This window comes from Triturus cristatus, chromosome 3_2 (genome assembly GCF_964204655.1).
Source record: "Triturus cristatus chromosome 3_2, aTriCri1.1, whole genome shotgun sequence".
In the NCBI taxonomy this organism is placed as follows: Eukaryota; Metazoa; Chordata; class Amphibia; order Caudata; family Salamandridae; genus Triturus; species Triturus cristatus.
This window is the reverse complement of record NC_140584.1, coordinates 111,890,267-111,907,043: the sequence shown is the minus strand read 5'-3', so window position 1 is coordinate 111,907,043 and position 16,777 is coordinate 111,890,267. Positions and strand designations below refer to the sequence as shown.

The 16,777-nt window shown below is 47.4% G+C and overlaps 1 protein-coding gene across 1 annotated transcript in view; it reads right to left on the bottom strand.

Moving 5' to 3' along the window:
- ACTR3 (actin related protein 3) overlaps positions 1 to 8,572 on the bottom strand; it is a 294,857-nt gene extending 286,285 nt beyond the window's left edge. The window contains exon 1 of the mRNA XM_085647336.1: positions 8,309 to 8,572. Coding sequence (XP_085503462.1) covers positions 8,309 to 8,352 — 44 coding nt within the window. The 5' untranslated portion in view covers positions 8,353 to 8,572. The remainder of the gene's footprint in view (positions 1 to 8,308) is intronic.
- Positions 8,573 to 16,777: the final 8,205 nt, after the last annotated feature.

Below are 16,777 nucleotides of genomic sequence, written 5' to 3'. Positions count from 1 at the left end.
GGAGGAGAAGGGGGTGTTGAAGGAGGGAGGAGAGCTGGGATTAAGGCAGACCCAGCCCTGCCTCTGGTTACATGCTGGCGCTGGGAAACTCCTGCTCTCGCAACGTAGGGCACGAGGCCCCTCACCCCGCCCCCTGCAGAGCACTCAGTGCCCAGGAAGCTGCAGCGCAGAACACGCAGCAAGAGGGCGGGAGGTGAAGACACCCCTTCCAAAACACAGCATCGGTGCGCTTTAATCTCAAAGGTTCTCACTTTGGGAGAGGTGTTGAAAAATAATCTGAGAAATTCCCTGAGGAAAAACAAGTATAAACTTAAATTTAAGAGCAATGCAAAGATTTAATATATTATCTTTCATAAAAGAGTGCATTATATACTTCAGTTAACAGTCATTGACTAAACACTTCAGTTGTCTCCAAAATGGAATGAGAACAATTAGATGGAGTGATCGAAACATTTTGTATAAACGCCCCATTAGACGTGTGCTAGTGGCGTCCATATAAATCACCAAATATAAACATTTAAATGGGAAAATTAAATTTAATGCATGTGCCAAAACTTGAAAATAGTGGGAAATAAATCCGCAATGTGGTGCTGCTCTCTTGTGGACATACAGAAGAATTGGGCACCGAAATCTGAAAGAAAAGCGCTGAAAGATAAGCGCGGCCCGCGGCCGCTAAAGTTAAAGTCTTGCATGTACAGCGTTTACCTTATGGGAGCGAGCAGCGGCAGGCGCTATAATTGCTAACAGATGGCGTCGCTGCTCGCTCCCACAATGGAAACATCATACATGCACGAGTACTAATAGGAAACAGTGCAAAACATGCACTAGTTTCAACAAAAGCCACGAGTGATTCCAAGAGGTCAATCCAAAGAAGCGCTTGCGTGCTGCGTAGGCGAGACCTAAAAAGATTAAGGAACTGGAGTTTCAAGCCGTAACTGTAAGACGAAGAAAAGATCACCTTATAGTCTTGCACACCAAACTTAAGACACTAAGAGCAAAAGTAGAACGTAGCAAACATGCTGAACAGTAACAAAAAAAAGTCTGAATGTAGAAGGGGTTTTGTTGGAACATAGCTTGATGACCGAGAGATTTGAAAAGAAGGAGCTAGGAAAACTGAACATAGTGGAAAGGTTTAAAATGCAAGGAAATGAAGGAGCAATTGCTCTGTCCTTATTGGGAAAAACTAAGAAAAGTAAAGAATCGAAGCCTCAACTAAATATTTATAAGAATTAGAAGGAAGTACCAGGAGAATAAATCAACACTTTCAGCAGAAAGAAGGAAGAAAGCCAGTCTGGAGACTTGTTCTTTAACCATAGTTGATATTGCAAAATGAATGCAAGCTCAAACAGATGAAGCAAGAAAGCGGATACCAATCAGTGGAAACTAATCAGGACACCGAGAGTGAGTTCCCAAATATAAACACGTCGGTCTTTACAGAATTAAGCCAGAGGGAATTGGAGGCCATCCATTGTCCAGTAGTGTGCAGTCTCTGAACTGGCTTGGAAATGCAGCATGGTCACCATCCAGGCTTAAATTTCAATTATGCCATTCTCAGATTAAAGAAAAAAAGTCAAGAAAAAAGCAAATAAAAGCAGCCAATTGCACATCAAGACTGAATATAGTGGAACTTTTTTTTTTTTTTTTTTTAAACAGTTTATTGGTGTTCATGGAAAGAAAGGTAACGTACACGTTGGCACATAGAAAGACATGTACAGCAATTATAATAAATCTCAAGCCACACAGCCCGCACCATCTCATCGTTCAGTGTGTGAAACAGTACAAGAATACGGAAACATGTATACAAAGGCCATATATTCGCTGTAATACATCTCGCTAATATGGTGCAATCCAAGTGGGGTGCTTGGGGGAGATGGGAGGACATCTCTGCTATTGTGGTGTGCACGCCTGTCCAATAACTTTGCAGGGAGGGGAACATCCAAAGAATGTGCACTAGATCCACCAGGTCGATGTGGCACCTGCGGCATCCCAAGGATGCCATGGGAAATATCTTGAGTGACGTAAAATATGCCCTGTTGTAGCAATGCAAACTGAATACATTTGGACCCGGAATTATTGGGCATTTTTGGTGTGGTATTCGTGAGGAAAGCGCATTTCTTGTCATACAAGGCACGTCCTAGGTCTTCCTCCCACTTGGACAAGCTAAGGAAATATGCAAATGTGTGTAAGCCTTTGTAAAGCCACTTCATTAGGTGATGACCAGCGCCCAACTTGTATACAGCCTGTGTGAATGCATGAGTCACTGGTTCCGCCCCCAACGGTGTCCGGTGCAGAGAAATGTTGCCATGTAGGAGGAAAACGAAGTTTGGCAAGTTGTGATCTTGAATAAAGGCTTGAGGCGTTGCAAGCCCACCATCTAAAAACATGTCTTCGATTGTTTGGATACCCACCGATTCCCAAGGTTCCAACATAGCGGCTGTGAGTGAACCTATAGGTGTCGGCAGACCTCTCAGTAGTACTTTAGGTGCATACGGAGTAGGGGAACCTGTGTATTTCAGGGCCCATTTCCAATATGTGAGCGCATTATTTAAGAGTAATGGCAGTCAGGCGTATTACTCCTGGGAGCAGTAGTGTGAGCAACCTATCCATATGCATCATATGTGGGGTGAAGTCTACTTCACTCAGGTGATGGGCTGCCAGCCAATATGACAGCCACTGCAACTGGCCTGCATAGTAAAATGTCTGTAGAAATGGGTGCCCCCAGACCTCCCTCAGTCCGTGGCAGCTGAAACTTTGCCAGGCTCACTCTACACCTACCCGACCCCCAGATCAAATCCATAAGTAGAGTATTGAATTGTTTAAAACAGGTTGCTGGCACCACCATAGGTACGTTTACAAAGAAATACCCTCTTAGAAAAGGTCAGTCGGCCTGCCAGAACATTGTGGAACTCATGGCAGAAGAACCCTTGGGCAACTTGTAGGTCATGGGTTTACAACTAACCTGAAAGGAAGATAGAACAGCTTACACACACACACTTTAACAAAGGATGCAAGCTATAGATCTACCTTCAGAAGTCGTTTCAGGATGATGGGGCGGAAGACCACATGGAAGCAGTCAAGAAAGTGCAGTATTTGGAAGTGGAAACGTGTGGTTATCTCTGATACTGGGAGGGAAGCTCTAGCCTGGGATGGTTCCCGGAAGAATAAAAAGAGATGGCTTTAAAGAGGAAAGCATACCATATTTAAGTGTTTATGCATGGACACCCTTTGCTGTGAGTAGTTGAGAACAATGAGACTCTAGATTTTGCTGTGGTGTCCCAGTGATCGGACACACAGGAACTGGTTGATTTATACCACATCTGACAATATGGCAGAAGTTAGCAAAAAAAGCATGGAGTTATTCATATCAAGACATACGAGTCCTCAGAAGCAGGAAAGTAGGCGGACGCTGGGGAGGCACAGGAATTAAAGAATGGGAAAAATAACTGATGAAGGTCCTTAAATCCCTCCACCAAGATTTAAACTGGAAAACATTGAGGCTTCACCTAAATCCAACGATTCTGAACTGAAGGAAGCAAGGCAAGAACCATTCCAGAATGAATTGGAGACTAAACTGGGACTATTGGAAAAACAAAGCACACAGTGGACTATTACTTATAGCAATTCTCAAATTTCCAACAATGTGCAGTAGTAAACATTTGGAGAATGGAGACAAGATTAGATGCACTCTTTAAATGATGGAGGAACGAGTAAAAGCAAATATTTGGGATCATTTCCTCATTTACTAAGAGAGAAACTGTTAGCGATTAGAAACTTAGTGAGGACTTGGAAGGTAATCAAGGTTAAAGCTGGCAATGATTAGATGTGCAAACGGACTGCCAACATAAGGGATAGATAAAAAAATGTTTAAAAAAGAATGATGGGTGCAGCACAGTGTTGGTAGAACTTGTGTTTACATTATATTAGTAAGATTGTAACAGACATGCAGATGTTCATCATCTTCTTAAACTTGCGAGTTAATCATATACTTGGGGGACTAGACAAATGCCGGATTTTCAGAATAACCACCATATAAATTAGATCTATCTAGGTTCAGCGTAAGCAAATCAAATGTTGGTACCCTTAACATTTTGAATGGATACAAACATTTAGTATCTGCAGAGGGTAACCCTTTTCTAGATACAGCAGCTCTGCATTCACTATTATACCAACTAGTTACTCTATCAGACTTTTGTTCTTGTATTTAAGCTGGGCTCGTGCTTTATGCAATTGCACTACTCGTGTATTCAAAAAGCTTGACAGCTCCAGAACAATGCTCTATTTCTAGCATGATACTTATTTGTGGTAGTATGTAAACCCATCATCTGGGATTTGTGGTTTCCAAACTCATCTCCCGTCTACTTTTTCCTGACCCGCACAGCTGACAGACAAAACTTCTATATTACAATTTAGGTAATGTCATAGCCATCTTTTGTGGTCGGTAATATGACATGATCATTAGATTAATGTGAATGGATCAAATGGAAAAAAAAAATCGGACACCTTTGCAAACTACTATAAAGTAAGGTAACTGTTTAGAAATGTTGGTTAAGAAAGTTAAAACAGCTCTTGGTGACTTTTTTTCAATAACATCTACTCACAATAAATGTTTTGATTGCCACCTCAAGCAGACCTATTGATAGTAAGATGGATTCTGATTAGTAATTTACTGGGACTTCTGAAAAAGCTTACATAGCATTTCAACGGACTAATACAATCTTGACCATGAACTAATAAGCATCTTTAGTGTGTGCAAGCAGCTCCGACTGCATAGGGACGAAGTAGTCTCTACTGCTACACCTGTTCTGATGGATTCTGGTGGAGGACCATCGCCTCTGTACAATGAGAAAGGTGCCCTGAGACAGTCAATCCGACAACCATCATAGACACAGTGACCACACTGTACTGCAACTGAGACTAAGCTCAAGGGACATAGTGGATTAAAAGATTATTTTTTTTATAGGTTTTTGTTCCTGTTAAGGTATTTAAAGTGGTGTAAGGCCAATGAAAGGAACCTCTTTTACATTTTCTGCCATGAAGTGGTTTCGGGTGGGGGGATGGGGGGATGGGGGGGGGGGGGGGGGGGATTCAAGTACAAGTATTTCAGCTATTCTGCTCCATTAATGTTTTAATTCTTTGCACGCTCGTAAGTAGTTTTTTTGCCTTTCAAGGCTATAAATGTCAGATTACAATTGCCAGATTGCAAAATAAAATAATTTTAAAAGAGGGAGATTGACAGAGCTACTTCCCTACCATGAGGTAAACTGATCGCTCTGATGTATTAACAAATGCAGTTTGTTTCTTAAAAGAGGCTGGCTACAAAACAACAGGTCTACTGTTCAAGATTAGTAATAGTGCTGCATGTCCGAGCCGATAATTTAACAACATTGGACAGGTGCAATTAGTCAGTATGTATCTCCAGGTATGGCACTCCTACCGAGAAGTGCCAATGCTGCCCGTTTCGAGCTCTGCTAAATAGTGCTGATCCTATCAAGTAAGAGTAGAACTAAACTGCCAAGAAGTGCTAGCACTATGTGTCACTAGTACGAGATGCCTGCGGAGTAGAGCTGGCTTTGTCAATTTTAAATAACTACAGGTTACTGGAAAGTGTTAATAAGACAATGTTAATTGAATGATCGGATGTGTCAGTACTAATACACACAGGGTTGACATTGTCTGAAGTATACATGACCGTGGAAGTCTACTACTCACCAGTCATCATGAATGAATAATTATCATTTTATTGCCCCTCGTTCAGTGCAGTGCTGCAAAGTAATATTTCCAAAATCCCTGCACGGATGTCCATCAATGTCCGGCTGAGCTTCAAATGTTTCATATTTAGATCACAATCTGTGTATATTTTTTCTATCAAGTACCCTTTTTCGTTAATAAAGCATCTGGTTGTAACGTTTAGTACAAGTGTTGCAATAAACAGTTTTTCAAAAAGTATATGGTCTTTAAAAGCTTCAAACATACCAACTCTTCCCCTAGAACAAAAGTCCTAAGAAGCACAAATAAATGAACTAAACAGAATGTAACAAAATGTATGATATATGAAGTGTTCTGCTAGTTTGTTTTCCTGCAAAATAGGCTACTAAAACCACGCTTATTTCAGATTAGAATTAGTCATGATTGAAAAGTCACATTAATGAGGGAATAGATAATGGTGTGGTAATAACAGATTTATCAAGAACAAATTACAAGAGAAACAATGTGGTATTTGTGTGTTTTTTACTTTATGTAGGGTGAAATCATAGCCAAAATGAAATTAAGTTGGTGGTTGTGGTGCACTGGAGGAAACTGCATGCAGTCAAACCTTGAAACATACTGTTTAGCAGTGATAAACTTTCCAAAAGATAAGACAACTTTCAGTTACTTTAATAACAGAATTTATCTTTTATGCAGCCATGTGTGGCATATAGCAGGTTTGGACTGGGCTTTGCTGTATCGTCGACATCCCGAATTGCTGAAAAGAACAATGCCTCAAAAACATAGTAAACCATTAAAACGATGTAAAGCGACTGATAACAGCATCTACAAAGCAAAACATGTGGGTATGTTAAAGTAACAATAAAAGGGTGTCCGAACAGCTGAGAGTCTCTCGCTTCAGACTTCTAACGTACCTTCCTGTGAACTGTCACTTATACCGTTTTATACTTTAAAGGTTACCAAAAATATATTTCCGTAAGAGTAAAGGTAATAAAAAAAAACTTTCTTTATGTTCCAGCATTTTCCCAGAGTGCAGAGTAGTGCTTACAGTCACATGTACCCGCTTACCTATAGGACAAATTGTTATTTCTTAACTCTATTAACTGCACACAACAACGTACATAAAATACCCGAAATATGAAACAAACGGCCATAAAAAGTTACTGCCTTTTCGAAAAAACGTATCCGTAAAAAAAAAAAATAACAAAAAAATTAATTCTTAAAGAGACAGTGTTAAGAACCCACACAAAGTCACATGCCTCCTTCTGTGAACTGGAAGCCCCACCTACGTACATGCTACATAACTAGAGCTTGTGACACGCTTCAACAAGAATACAAAACGCAATTCATTATCACCATAGACTTCTAAAACGCCTGAATTCTACTCCATCTCATCGTCCGGTAGGTGGTAAATTGCAGCTTCCTTAGAAAAAAAAACTGCTTAGGTCTGCACAGGAAAAAATGCCTTATAAGGTATAAATCACTAAAGCAGGAAGAGGCGTCTCTGACAAAACTAGGAAGTTACCCTGCGCTTGCTCACATGCCGCTTTCTATTCAGAGAAATGAGGATGCAAAAAAAAAAACGTTTTAAAGAACATGCACAGCAGTCATGATAAGTATTTAACCGTAAAAAGCCAGCGCGATTTTCGCGTAGGAACACATTTAATGTTGTTGATCTGTTCACTGGCAGACATGAAGCGTGCCTTGAAGGATATGTAGGCGTGTGCCTCCTGTTGCAGTTAAGCTACAAGCCACGACAGCTATGCAGATCGTGGGATAAAAGTGATAAAGCGGGTGGGGTTCAACTGGCATGGCTGCAACATCTTAATACGCTGGATCACCGAAAGGGGCAGGGCTCTACCTATCTACTCCATTCCTGAACAAACACCTTATTATGTATCACCACGCTGAGCAACGCCTAATGCAAGATTTCAACCTGCACTACTCGGCACACCCTGGGAGACGGCGACTGGCAGTCCTTCGCTCCCATGGCATTCCTCACCTGAGGAGCCTGGGCTCAACGGACAGCGGCTCAAGGGAGGTGTCAGGCGCTTGCAATGGGACAGGACAAACTGCACAGGCATCTAAATGAGGAGGAAACAGAGACACGGGGGGGGGGGGGGAGAAGAGAGATCCAGGGAGGATAATTACAGATTTGAAACGGGCATCAGGGCGTCACCGACAGCAAAGTAAGTGACAGCGGGGCCAGCCTAATAGTCATCGATGGCTCCAAAAAAACAGTCATAAGGGTACGTTGAGATTTCGGAAATCGGAGACTATAATTGGGGCTGGGACAGTCAGGATGCCACACGTGCACACAGGGTACCACTGGTCGACACCGTGGGTGTCATCGTTGACATTAGTTAGTGCTTTATATTGGGGGCGGTCTAGGTCCTCAATGGGTTCTTTATCGGCATTCTGCAGAAACTGTATTTTAATGCTCAACAGGAAAACAACAAAATTGTAATGTCTTATATGAAGGTTCTGTCAGTTTGTATGTATACAATATAGCTTTACAGGTCCTACCGCCTCCCCACCACACCTTTCCTTCCCGGAATATCTGCCAAGGCCCCCGCCCCTCTGGACACAGTACCCCTCTTACCCTGTTCCACAGTCCACCACGCAGGCCGGTAGCCGCCCCGCCATCGTCCACCTCGGTATGTGTGCGGGAGGGAAAGGGGAAGGAGAAAAAAAGCGCGCACGGAAGGTGCTATCTAACCATCCAACAGGCAGACTGCGGCCCGGCCCTGCTCCGCTCCTCTCTCTCCTTCTCCCCGGCAGTTGGACTTCCCACTTCCGCACAGGCACACACACGCACAGCCGGGGTTCACCCAAGATGGCCGACTGAGCGTTCCAGCCCAGGAGACGCACTCTGCGACGTGACGTTGCACGCGATGATTGACAGCGACCCATCCACGAGCGTAAGGTAGACCTTACACGTAGGAGGGTGTAACCTTGGAAATGATGCTTTACAACTCTACCCACTTTTGGTCGGACCGACTATATTATCTTTAGGACAGTGGTATTCTGTTGGAAGGCATCTAATCGAAATGATTTTTTCACAGTTGTTACAATATTTGTCCTACCTTTGTGTTGCGTCTGGGCTCATGCTAGCCCACACCATGTTTAAGTTTGTATCAGGTTTGGTGTTCTGTGTTCTGATGAGCGTTACAACAAACAATTGATGGACGGAATGCTGACAATGCAGACATTCTCCCCCAGTCAAGAGATCTGGGTTAAATCCATCGTTCTTTTGCCCACTACACCACCCCAGTTTAGACATGGCCATATGCAAATCAGTCTTGACCCTGTGCCTCATGGGAACAGTCCAGCCCAAACTGCCAAGCCATGTCTTCACTGGACCGGTTTCTGGCTATCAGCTGTCATCAGCCAGGATAGCTTGACTCCAGTGGCGTAGTGAGCACGGGTCCCACGTCTGGGAATACCCATCCCACTTAGGGCGAAAAGCGTTACAACAAACAATTGATGGACGGAATGCTGACAATGCAGACATTCTCCCCCAGTCAAGAGATCTGGGTTAAATCCATCGTTCTATTGCCCACTACACCACCCCAGTTTAGACATGGCCATATGCAAATCAGTCTTGACCCTGTGCCTCATGGGAACAGTCCAGCCCAAACTGCCAAGCCATGTCTTCACTGGACCGGAATCAAGCATCCTAGGACCGGTTTCTGGCTATCAGCCGTCATCAGCCAGGATAGCTTGACTCCAGTGGCGTAGTGAGCACGGGTCCCACGTCTGGGAATACCCATCCCACTTAGGGCGAAAAGCGTTACAACAAACAATAGATGGACGGAATGCTGACAATGCAGACATTCTCCCCCAGTCAAGAGATCTGGGTTAAATCCATCGTTCTTTTGCCCACTACACCACCCCAGTTTAGACATGGCCATATGCAAATCAGTCTTGACCCTGTGCCTCATGGGAACAGTCCAGCCCGAACTGCCAAGCCATGTCTTCACTGGACCGGAATCAAGCATCCTAGGACCGGTTTCTGGCTATCAGCCGTCATCAGCCAGGATAGCTTGACTCCAGTGGCGTAGTGAGCACGGGTCCCACGTCTGGGAATACCCATCCCACTTAGGGCGAAAAGCGTTACAACAAACAATTGATGGACGGAATGCTGACAATGCAGACATTCTCCCCCAGTCAAGAGATCTGGGTTAAATCCATCGTTCTTTTGCCCACTACACCACCCCAGTTTAGACATGGCCATATGCAAATCAGTCTTGACCCTGTGCCTCATGGGAACAGTCCAGCCCGAACTGCCAAGCCATGTCTTCACTGGACCGGAATCAAGCATCCTAGGACCGGTTTCTGGCTATCAGCCGTCATCAGCCAGGATAGCTTGACTCCAGTGGCGTAGTGAGCACGGGTCCCACGTCTGGGAATACCCATCCCACTTAGGGCGAAAAGCGTTACAACAAACAATTGATGGACGGAATGCTGACAATGCAGACATTCTCCCCCAGTCAAGAGATCTGGGTTAAATCCATCGTTCTTTTGCCCACTACACCACCCCAGTTTAGACATGGCCATATGCAAATCAGTCTTGACCCTGTGCCTCATGGGAACAGTCCAGCCCGAACTGCCAAGCCATGTCTTCACTGGACCGGAATCAAGCATCCTAGGACCGGTTTCTGGCTATCAGCCGTCATCAGCCAGGATAGCTTGACTCCAGTGGCGTAGTGAGCACGGGTCCCACGTCTGGGAATACCCATCCCACTTAGGGCGAAAAGCGTTACAACAAACAGATCTCTGTACTGGGGTGAATGTATGACATTGTTCTGCATTCTGTCCATCAATTGTTGTTTTTGCATTTGTCACACCGAGTGGGACGGGTATGCTCAGACGTGAGTCCTGTGCTCTCCATGCCATTGGAATCAAGCTATCCTGGCTGAAGAGGGGTGAAACCCCGAAACCGGTCCTAGGATGCTTGTTTCCGGTCCAGGGAGGACCTGGCTTGGCAGTTCGGGCAGGACTGTTCCCATGAGGCACAGGGTCAAGACTGATTTGCATATGGCCAGGTCTAAACTGGGATGGTGTCAAGAATTCCTGTCATACGAGGGGAGGAAAACGGTAACCAGCGAAAACGGACTACATCTCCCAGGATGCTTAGCGGTTGAGAGGTTATGTAAACAGGAGAGCTGTTACATAACTCAAGGGAAACACGCCCTTATGTAAACAGGAGAGCTGTTACATAACTCAAGGGAAACACGCCCTTATGTAAACAGGAGAGCTGTTACATAACTCAAGGGAAACACGCCCTTATGTAAACAGGAGAGCTGTTACATAACTCAAGGGAAACACGCCCTTGTGTAAACAGGAGAGCTGTTACATAACTCAAGGAAAACACGCCCTATAAAGGGAGGAACCGGGAGGTACAAGGCTGTCGGATATTGTGTTTACACCGACGTACCTGCTTCGTGAAGAGCAGTGTTCCGGAGTGGTGCTCCAGTAAGGCAAGAACGGAGGTAGGTCGAGTCGTTACTCCCTGGGCCGTGTCTTGCCCCATCGTCACCTGTGAAGGACCCGGAAGCTCTACCGGTCAACCATTGAGCTTCGCTTTTTGACTCGGCTGAGTCCAAGCGCAGTGGCGCTTTTGCTGGTTGGAGTCGTAACTCTCAGCCCGACCAGAGACACAGGGACTGCCAGCTGTAACGCACACCAGGAGGTGTTTGCCGCGTTACAGACTCGGAAGTCCACAGGATCGATCGAGCGGCTGCTCTCGGTTCAGTCTTCTTGCTTGTGATTGGGGTATCGGTGACGCATCACCAGAAGGTGACTCCGCGTCCCGGTGCAGTCTGAGGAAGAGGTTGAGCGGCTGCTCCCTTCAGGTAGAGACCCCGGCTGGGTGTTTCCCTGACTCCTCGATTCTCCCCAACACTCTTCGTGCCCCTCACAGCCTACCGATTGGCATTGTCGGCCATTTCATTTCTGCCCTCTGTTGGCATACGCCGGGATCGGCGTATATGCAGAGGACGGTTAGGACCATCCGTGCTGTGGGCTGGTAACGTACTTAGCCTGGAGGATTCCAGTGACTATAACTTTTGTTTGTTCTTTGTATTTTATTTGCCTTCATTAAAAGAACTAACCCTTCACAAGTGGTTGCGTCCTCATTGTCGTGTCTGTTAAACGATCCTGAGACGTTCAGGGCGTTACAAAATATCCGACCTTAATAACACTAACTGTCTCCCGGTCGATAACAGACATGGCAACACTTGATGATGTGCTGGCTGCTTTAGCGGCCATGCAAGTTGAAGTGGCTGCCTCTAGGCAAGAAACAGCCGATGTAAAAGCCAGACTGGATGCTATCCAATTGGACCCGCTCATGCCCAGCACCTCCCTCACGAACCAGACACCTGCGGTAGTAGTGGAAATGCCGGTAGCCATCCCCTTGGCAACACCAGAGAGGTACAGTGGGGATCCTAACACAGTGCAGGTATTCCTCACACAAGTGGCGCTACATTTATCGTGCAAACCAAAGGCGTTCCCCACGAGTCAGGCTCGTGTGGCTTTCCTTATATCCTATTTGGCTGGAAACGCGGCACAATGGGCCGTACCTCTGGTGAGCAGGGACGACCCCCTCTTATGTGATTGGGGTGCTTTTCGCGAGGAATTCCTGAAGGTATTCGACAGAAGGGCTGACTCGTACACGGCGGACCGTGAAATGCTTGAGTTGAGACAGGGATCCAACGACCTGGTGCAGTATCTCAACGCGTTCCGAAGGCTGGTTGCGGAAACCAAGTGGCCTGTTGCTAAACAGACGGCGCTCTTCCATCAAGGGCTGTGCGATGAGCTCAAGGACGCCGTGGCTCATATTGACCCTCAACCCAAGACATGTGAGGGCCTTATCAACCTGGTATTACGGCTGGAACATAGGCTAAGTGAAAGAAAGGGGGATCATGGGAGAAAAGGAAAATCCCTTCCATCCTATGTGACGGTGGGAAGTCCTGAAACTTCCACCGCATCCAAGGGAGAACCCATGGACATCAGCGCAATACGTGCGAGCCTCACAGCCACGGAGAAAGAGTCACGCCGTAAACAAGGATTGTGCCTATATTGTGGCAAAAAAGGCCACTACGTACGTGAATGCCCTGCCAAACCGAAGACGTCACGTTATCGGGCCAACCGGTCGGTAACAGCCGTGGTGGACATACCGGCGGAAAACTAGAGGACTCCAAGACCAGAGAAGGGGCATCTCGGAGTCACTCATCCATCCCTTCACTTTCCAACTCGGTCACTAAGGGACAACGACACCTGTTTATCACGGTGCACGTGGGAGTGCATGACCAGTGGATACCCGTTGTGGCCATGGTGGATTCAGGGGCCACTGGCATGTTTATGGACCACAACGAGGCATGCAGGCTAGGGCTTCTTCCCAAAGCAGTACCCGAAGACGTCTATGCGGTAGACGGAAGGCGATTGGTGACGGGGCCCATCGGACAGCACACGGGGGTCCTTCCGATGAGATATGGGAGGAACCATTTGGAACAAATCGATTTTAACATCATCCGAGCTCCCCAATATGGCGTCATATTGGGATTGCCGTGGCTACAGAAACACAACCCCTTTGTGGATTGGCCAACACATCGCATCGAAATGACGTCACCGTATTGCATCCTGCATTGTGGAATAAGAACGGAATCCCTTGACGCAGATGAGAGCAGGAGTCAGACGGTGGCTACAGCGGCAGAAAAAGATGTGGCTCTCCCCCAGGCTTATCACAGTTTTGAGGATGTATTTGATGAGGTGAAGGCGGAAGTGCTACCACCACATAGACAGTTTGACTGCCAGATCGACCTGGTGCCAGGGGCCAGCGTTCCCAGCGGCAGGCTGTATGCCCTGACGGAGCCTGAAAACGTGCATCTCCGGGGGTACCTGGATAAACTCCTCAAGCTAGGATTCATCCGCCCGTCCAAGTCTCCGGCCGCCTCGCCACTCTTCTTCATCCCGAAGGCTAATGGGGAGCTGAGAGCCTGTGTGGACTTTAGGGCATTGAATGCGATAACCATAAAAAATCGGTACCCCTTGCCTCTCATCAGTGTACTTCTGGAACAGGTCAAGAAAGCTCGTATCTACACCAAGTTGGATTTGAAAGGGGCATACCATCTGGTGCGCATGAGGGACGGAGACGAGTGGAAGACCGCCTTTAAGACCAGGTTCGGCCTTTTTGAGTACCTCGTCATGCCGTTCGGTCTGTGCAACGCCCCGGCAGCCTTTCAGTACTTTTTGAATGAGGTATTCAGAGAGGAGTTGGATATCTACGTGGTCGTATATATCGACGACATCCTCATCTATTCGTCCAGTGTGGAGGAGCACGTACACCACGTCAAAGCTGTGCTCCAAAAGCTGAGGGAAAACATGCTGTTTTGTAAACTCAGCAAGTGTGACTTCCACGTCACATCCGTGGAATTCCTCGGAGTGATGCTGAGTCCAGAGGGACAGGAGATGGCAGAACGAAAGATCAAGGCGGTGAAAGAATGGCCGGTGCCCCAAAGCGTGAAGGACGTCCAAAGTTTCATTGGCTTCGCCAACTTTTACAGGCGGTTTATAGATGGATTTTCAGGAGTGGTGGCCCCAATCACACAGCTACTGAGGAAGTCCAAGGAGTTTGTCTGGTCCCCTGAAGCGAACAAAGCCTTTGAGGCCCTGAAAAGCGCCTTTGGTAAGGCACCGGTGTTGGCTCACCCCGATCCGGATCTCCCCTACGTGGTGGAAGCGGACGCGTCGGATGTGGCGCTGGGGGCTATCTTGTCCCAACGCAACCACGACACAGGGGTGCTTCATCCCGTTGCGTACATGTCCCGCAAACTCAACGACGCCGAACGCAACTACCATATTGCGGAGAAGGAGCTTCTCGCAATCAAGGACGCCTTCACCGAATGGAGGCATTGGTTGATGGGGGCAAGACATGTGGTATCGGTGTACACGGACCATCGGAACCTACAGTTCATGACGGCCACTAGACACCTTTCTCCCAGGCAGCTGCGGTGGATGATCTTCTTTGCGGGGTTCAACTTCCGCATCACATATCGGCCGGGGACGGAAAACCGGAAGGCAGACGCCCTGTCCCGTCAATCTGCAGTTAAGGAACCATTGCCTGCAACCGAGCGTTCCATCATTTCCCCGAGGATGGTATTGGGGGTTATCCAACCGGATACTTTCCTGAGGGGAATAAAGAGAGGGATCAGGTCATTCGCATGGCGGAGGTGGCTCCTCAGTCACAGAGAATGGCAGCTGAAGGACGGGATACCCCTGAAGGGCAGGTGCCTATTGATACCCACGCCTAGGCTAAGGAAACAAGCATTCATCTGGTGCCATGACTCTCCATGCGCAGGTCATTTGGGCTTTGAAAAAGTGGTGGCTAGCATGGGACGGCATTTCTGGTGGCCAACCATGAGAGTGGATGTCAGGAGGTGGGGACAGGAGTGTCCTACGTGTGCTACCATGAAGGCCGACCATGGCCGAACCCAAGGGCTCTTACATCCACTTCCGACCCCGGATAGACCATGGGATAGCATATCACTGGACTTCGTGGTGGGCCTACCGGTAGACCAGGGGATGACGGCAATACTGGTGGTGGTGGATTACTTGACGAAAATGGGGCACTTCATCCCCTGCAAGAGAGTCCTTACGGCCGGGGAATTGGCGTCACTACTCCTAAAGAATGTGGTACGACTGCATGGATTACCTGGGGTGATCGTGTCGGACCGGGGGTCGCAGTTTACTGCGCAATTCTGGAAGACTTGGTGCACTGCGCTGCATGTTAAGACCGCCCTGTCCACCAGCTACCACCCTCAAACGGACGGCCAAACCGAGCGCCTGAACCAAACGCTCAAACAGTATCTGCGATGTTTTGTGGACCAGGGCAGGGAAGAATGGGTCGACTTGCTATGGGTTGCAGAGATAGCCTATAACAACGCCACTCACAGCTCCACACAGTCATCTCCGTTCTATAGCAACTATGGCCAACATCCCAGGTTCTTGCCATTTCTACATCCGTTCAGAGAGGACAGGATTCCCGCCACAGCGGACAGGGTGGCACACATAAAAGACACGTTGATGCGCTCAAGGGCTGTCCTAATAGAGGCCAAGAGAAGATACAAGGCTGCGGCAGATAGGAAGAGAAGGCCCGGGCCACTGTACCGCACTGGAGACTACGTCTGGATATCCACAAGAAACATGAGGTTTCGAAAGAACAGTGTGTTCCATCCCAAGTACATGGGCCCTTATCGAATTACCAAGTGTATGGGTCCCGTGAACGTGAAGGTGTGCTTGCCCCAGTCATTGCGGATACACCCTGTCTTTCATGTATCATTGCTCAAACCAGCACCCTCCAAGCCGTCTGGGACACCTAGGCCGGTATGCGTGGAGTCGGAGGTGGAGTATGAAGTGTCGGGCATACGGGCGTCCAAATGGCGCAGGGGGAAGCTGTGGTACCTGGTTGCGTGGAAAGGCTATGGCCCGGAGGAGCATTCATGGGAACCGGCTGAAGGGGTTCATGCTCCGCGCTTGGTCTCCTTGTTCCATCGGCGTTTTCCTGCCAGCGCTGGACCCGTGGGGAGCCGCTGAGAGGGAGGATGTACTGTCAAGAATTCCTGTCATACGAGGGGAGGAAAACGGTAACCAGCGAAAACGGACTACATCTCCCAGGATGCTTAGCGGTTGAGAGGTTATGTAAACAGGAGAGCTGTTACATAACTCAAGGGAAACACGCCCTTATGTAAACAGGAGAGCTGTTACATAACTCAAGGGAAACACGCCCTTATGTAAACAGGAGAGCTGTTACATAACTCAAGGGAAACACGCCCTTATGTAAACAGGAGAGCTGTTACATAACTCAAGGGAAACACGCCCTTATGTAAACAGGAGAGCTGTTACATAACTCAAGGAAAACACGCCCTATAAAGGGAGGAACCGGGAGGTACAAGGCTGTCGGATATTGTGTTTACACCGACGTACCTGCTTCGTGAAGAGCAGTGTTCTGGAGTGGTGCTCCAGTAAGGCAAGAACGGAGGTAGGTCGAGTCGTTACTCCCTGGGCCGTG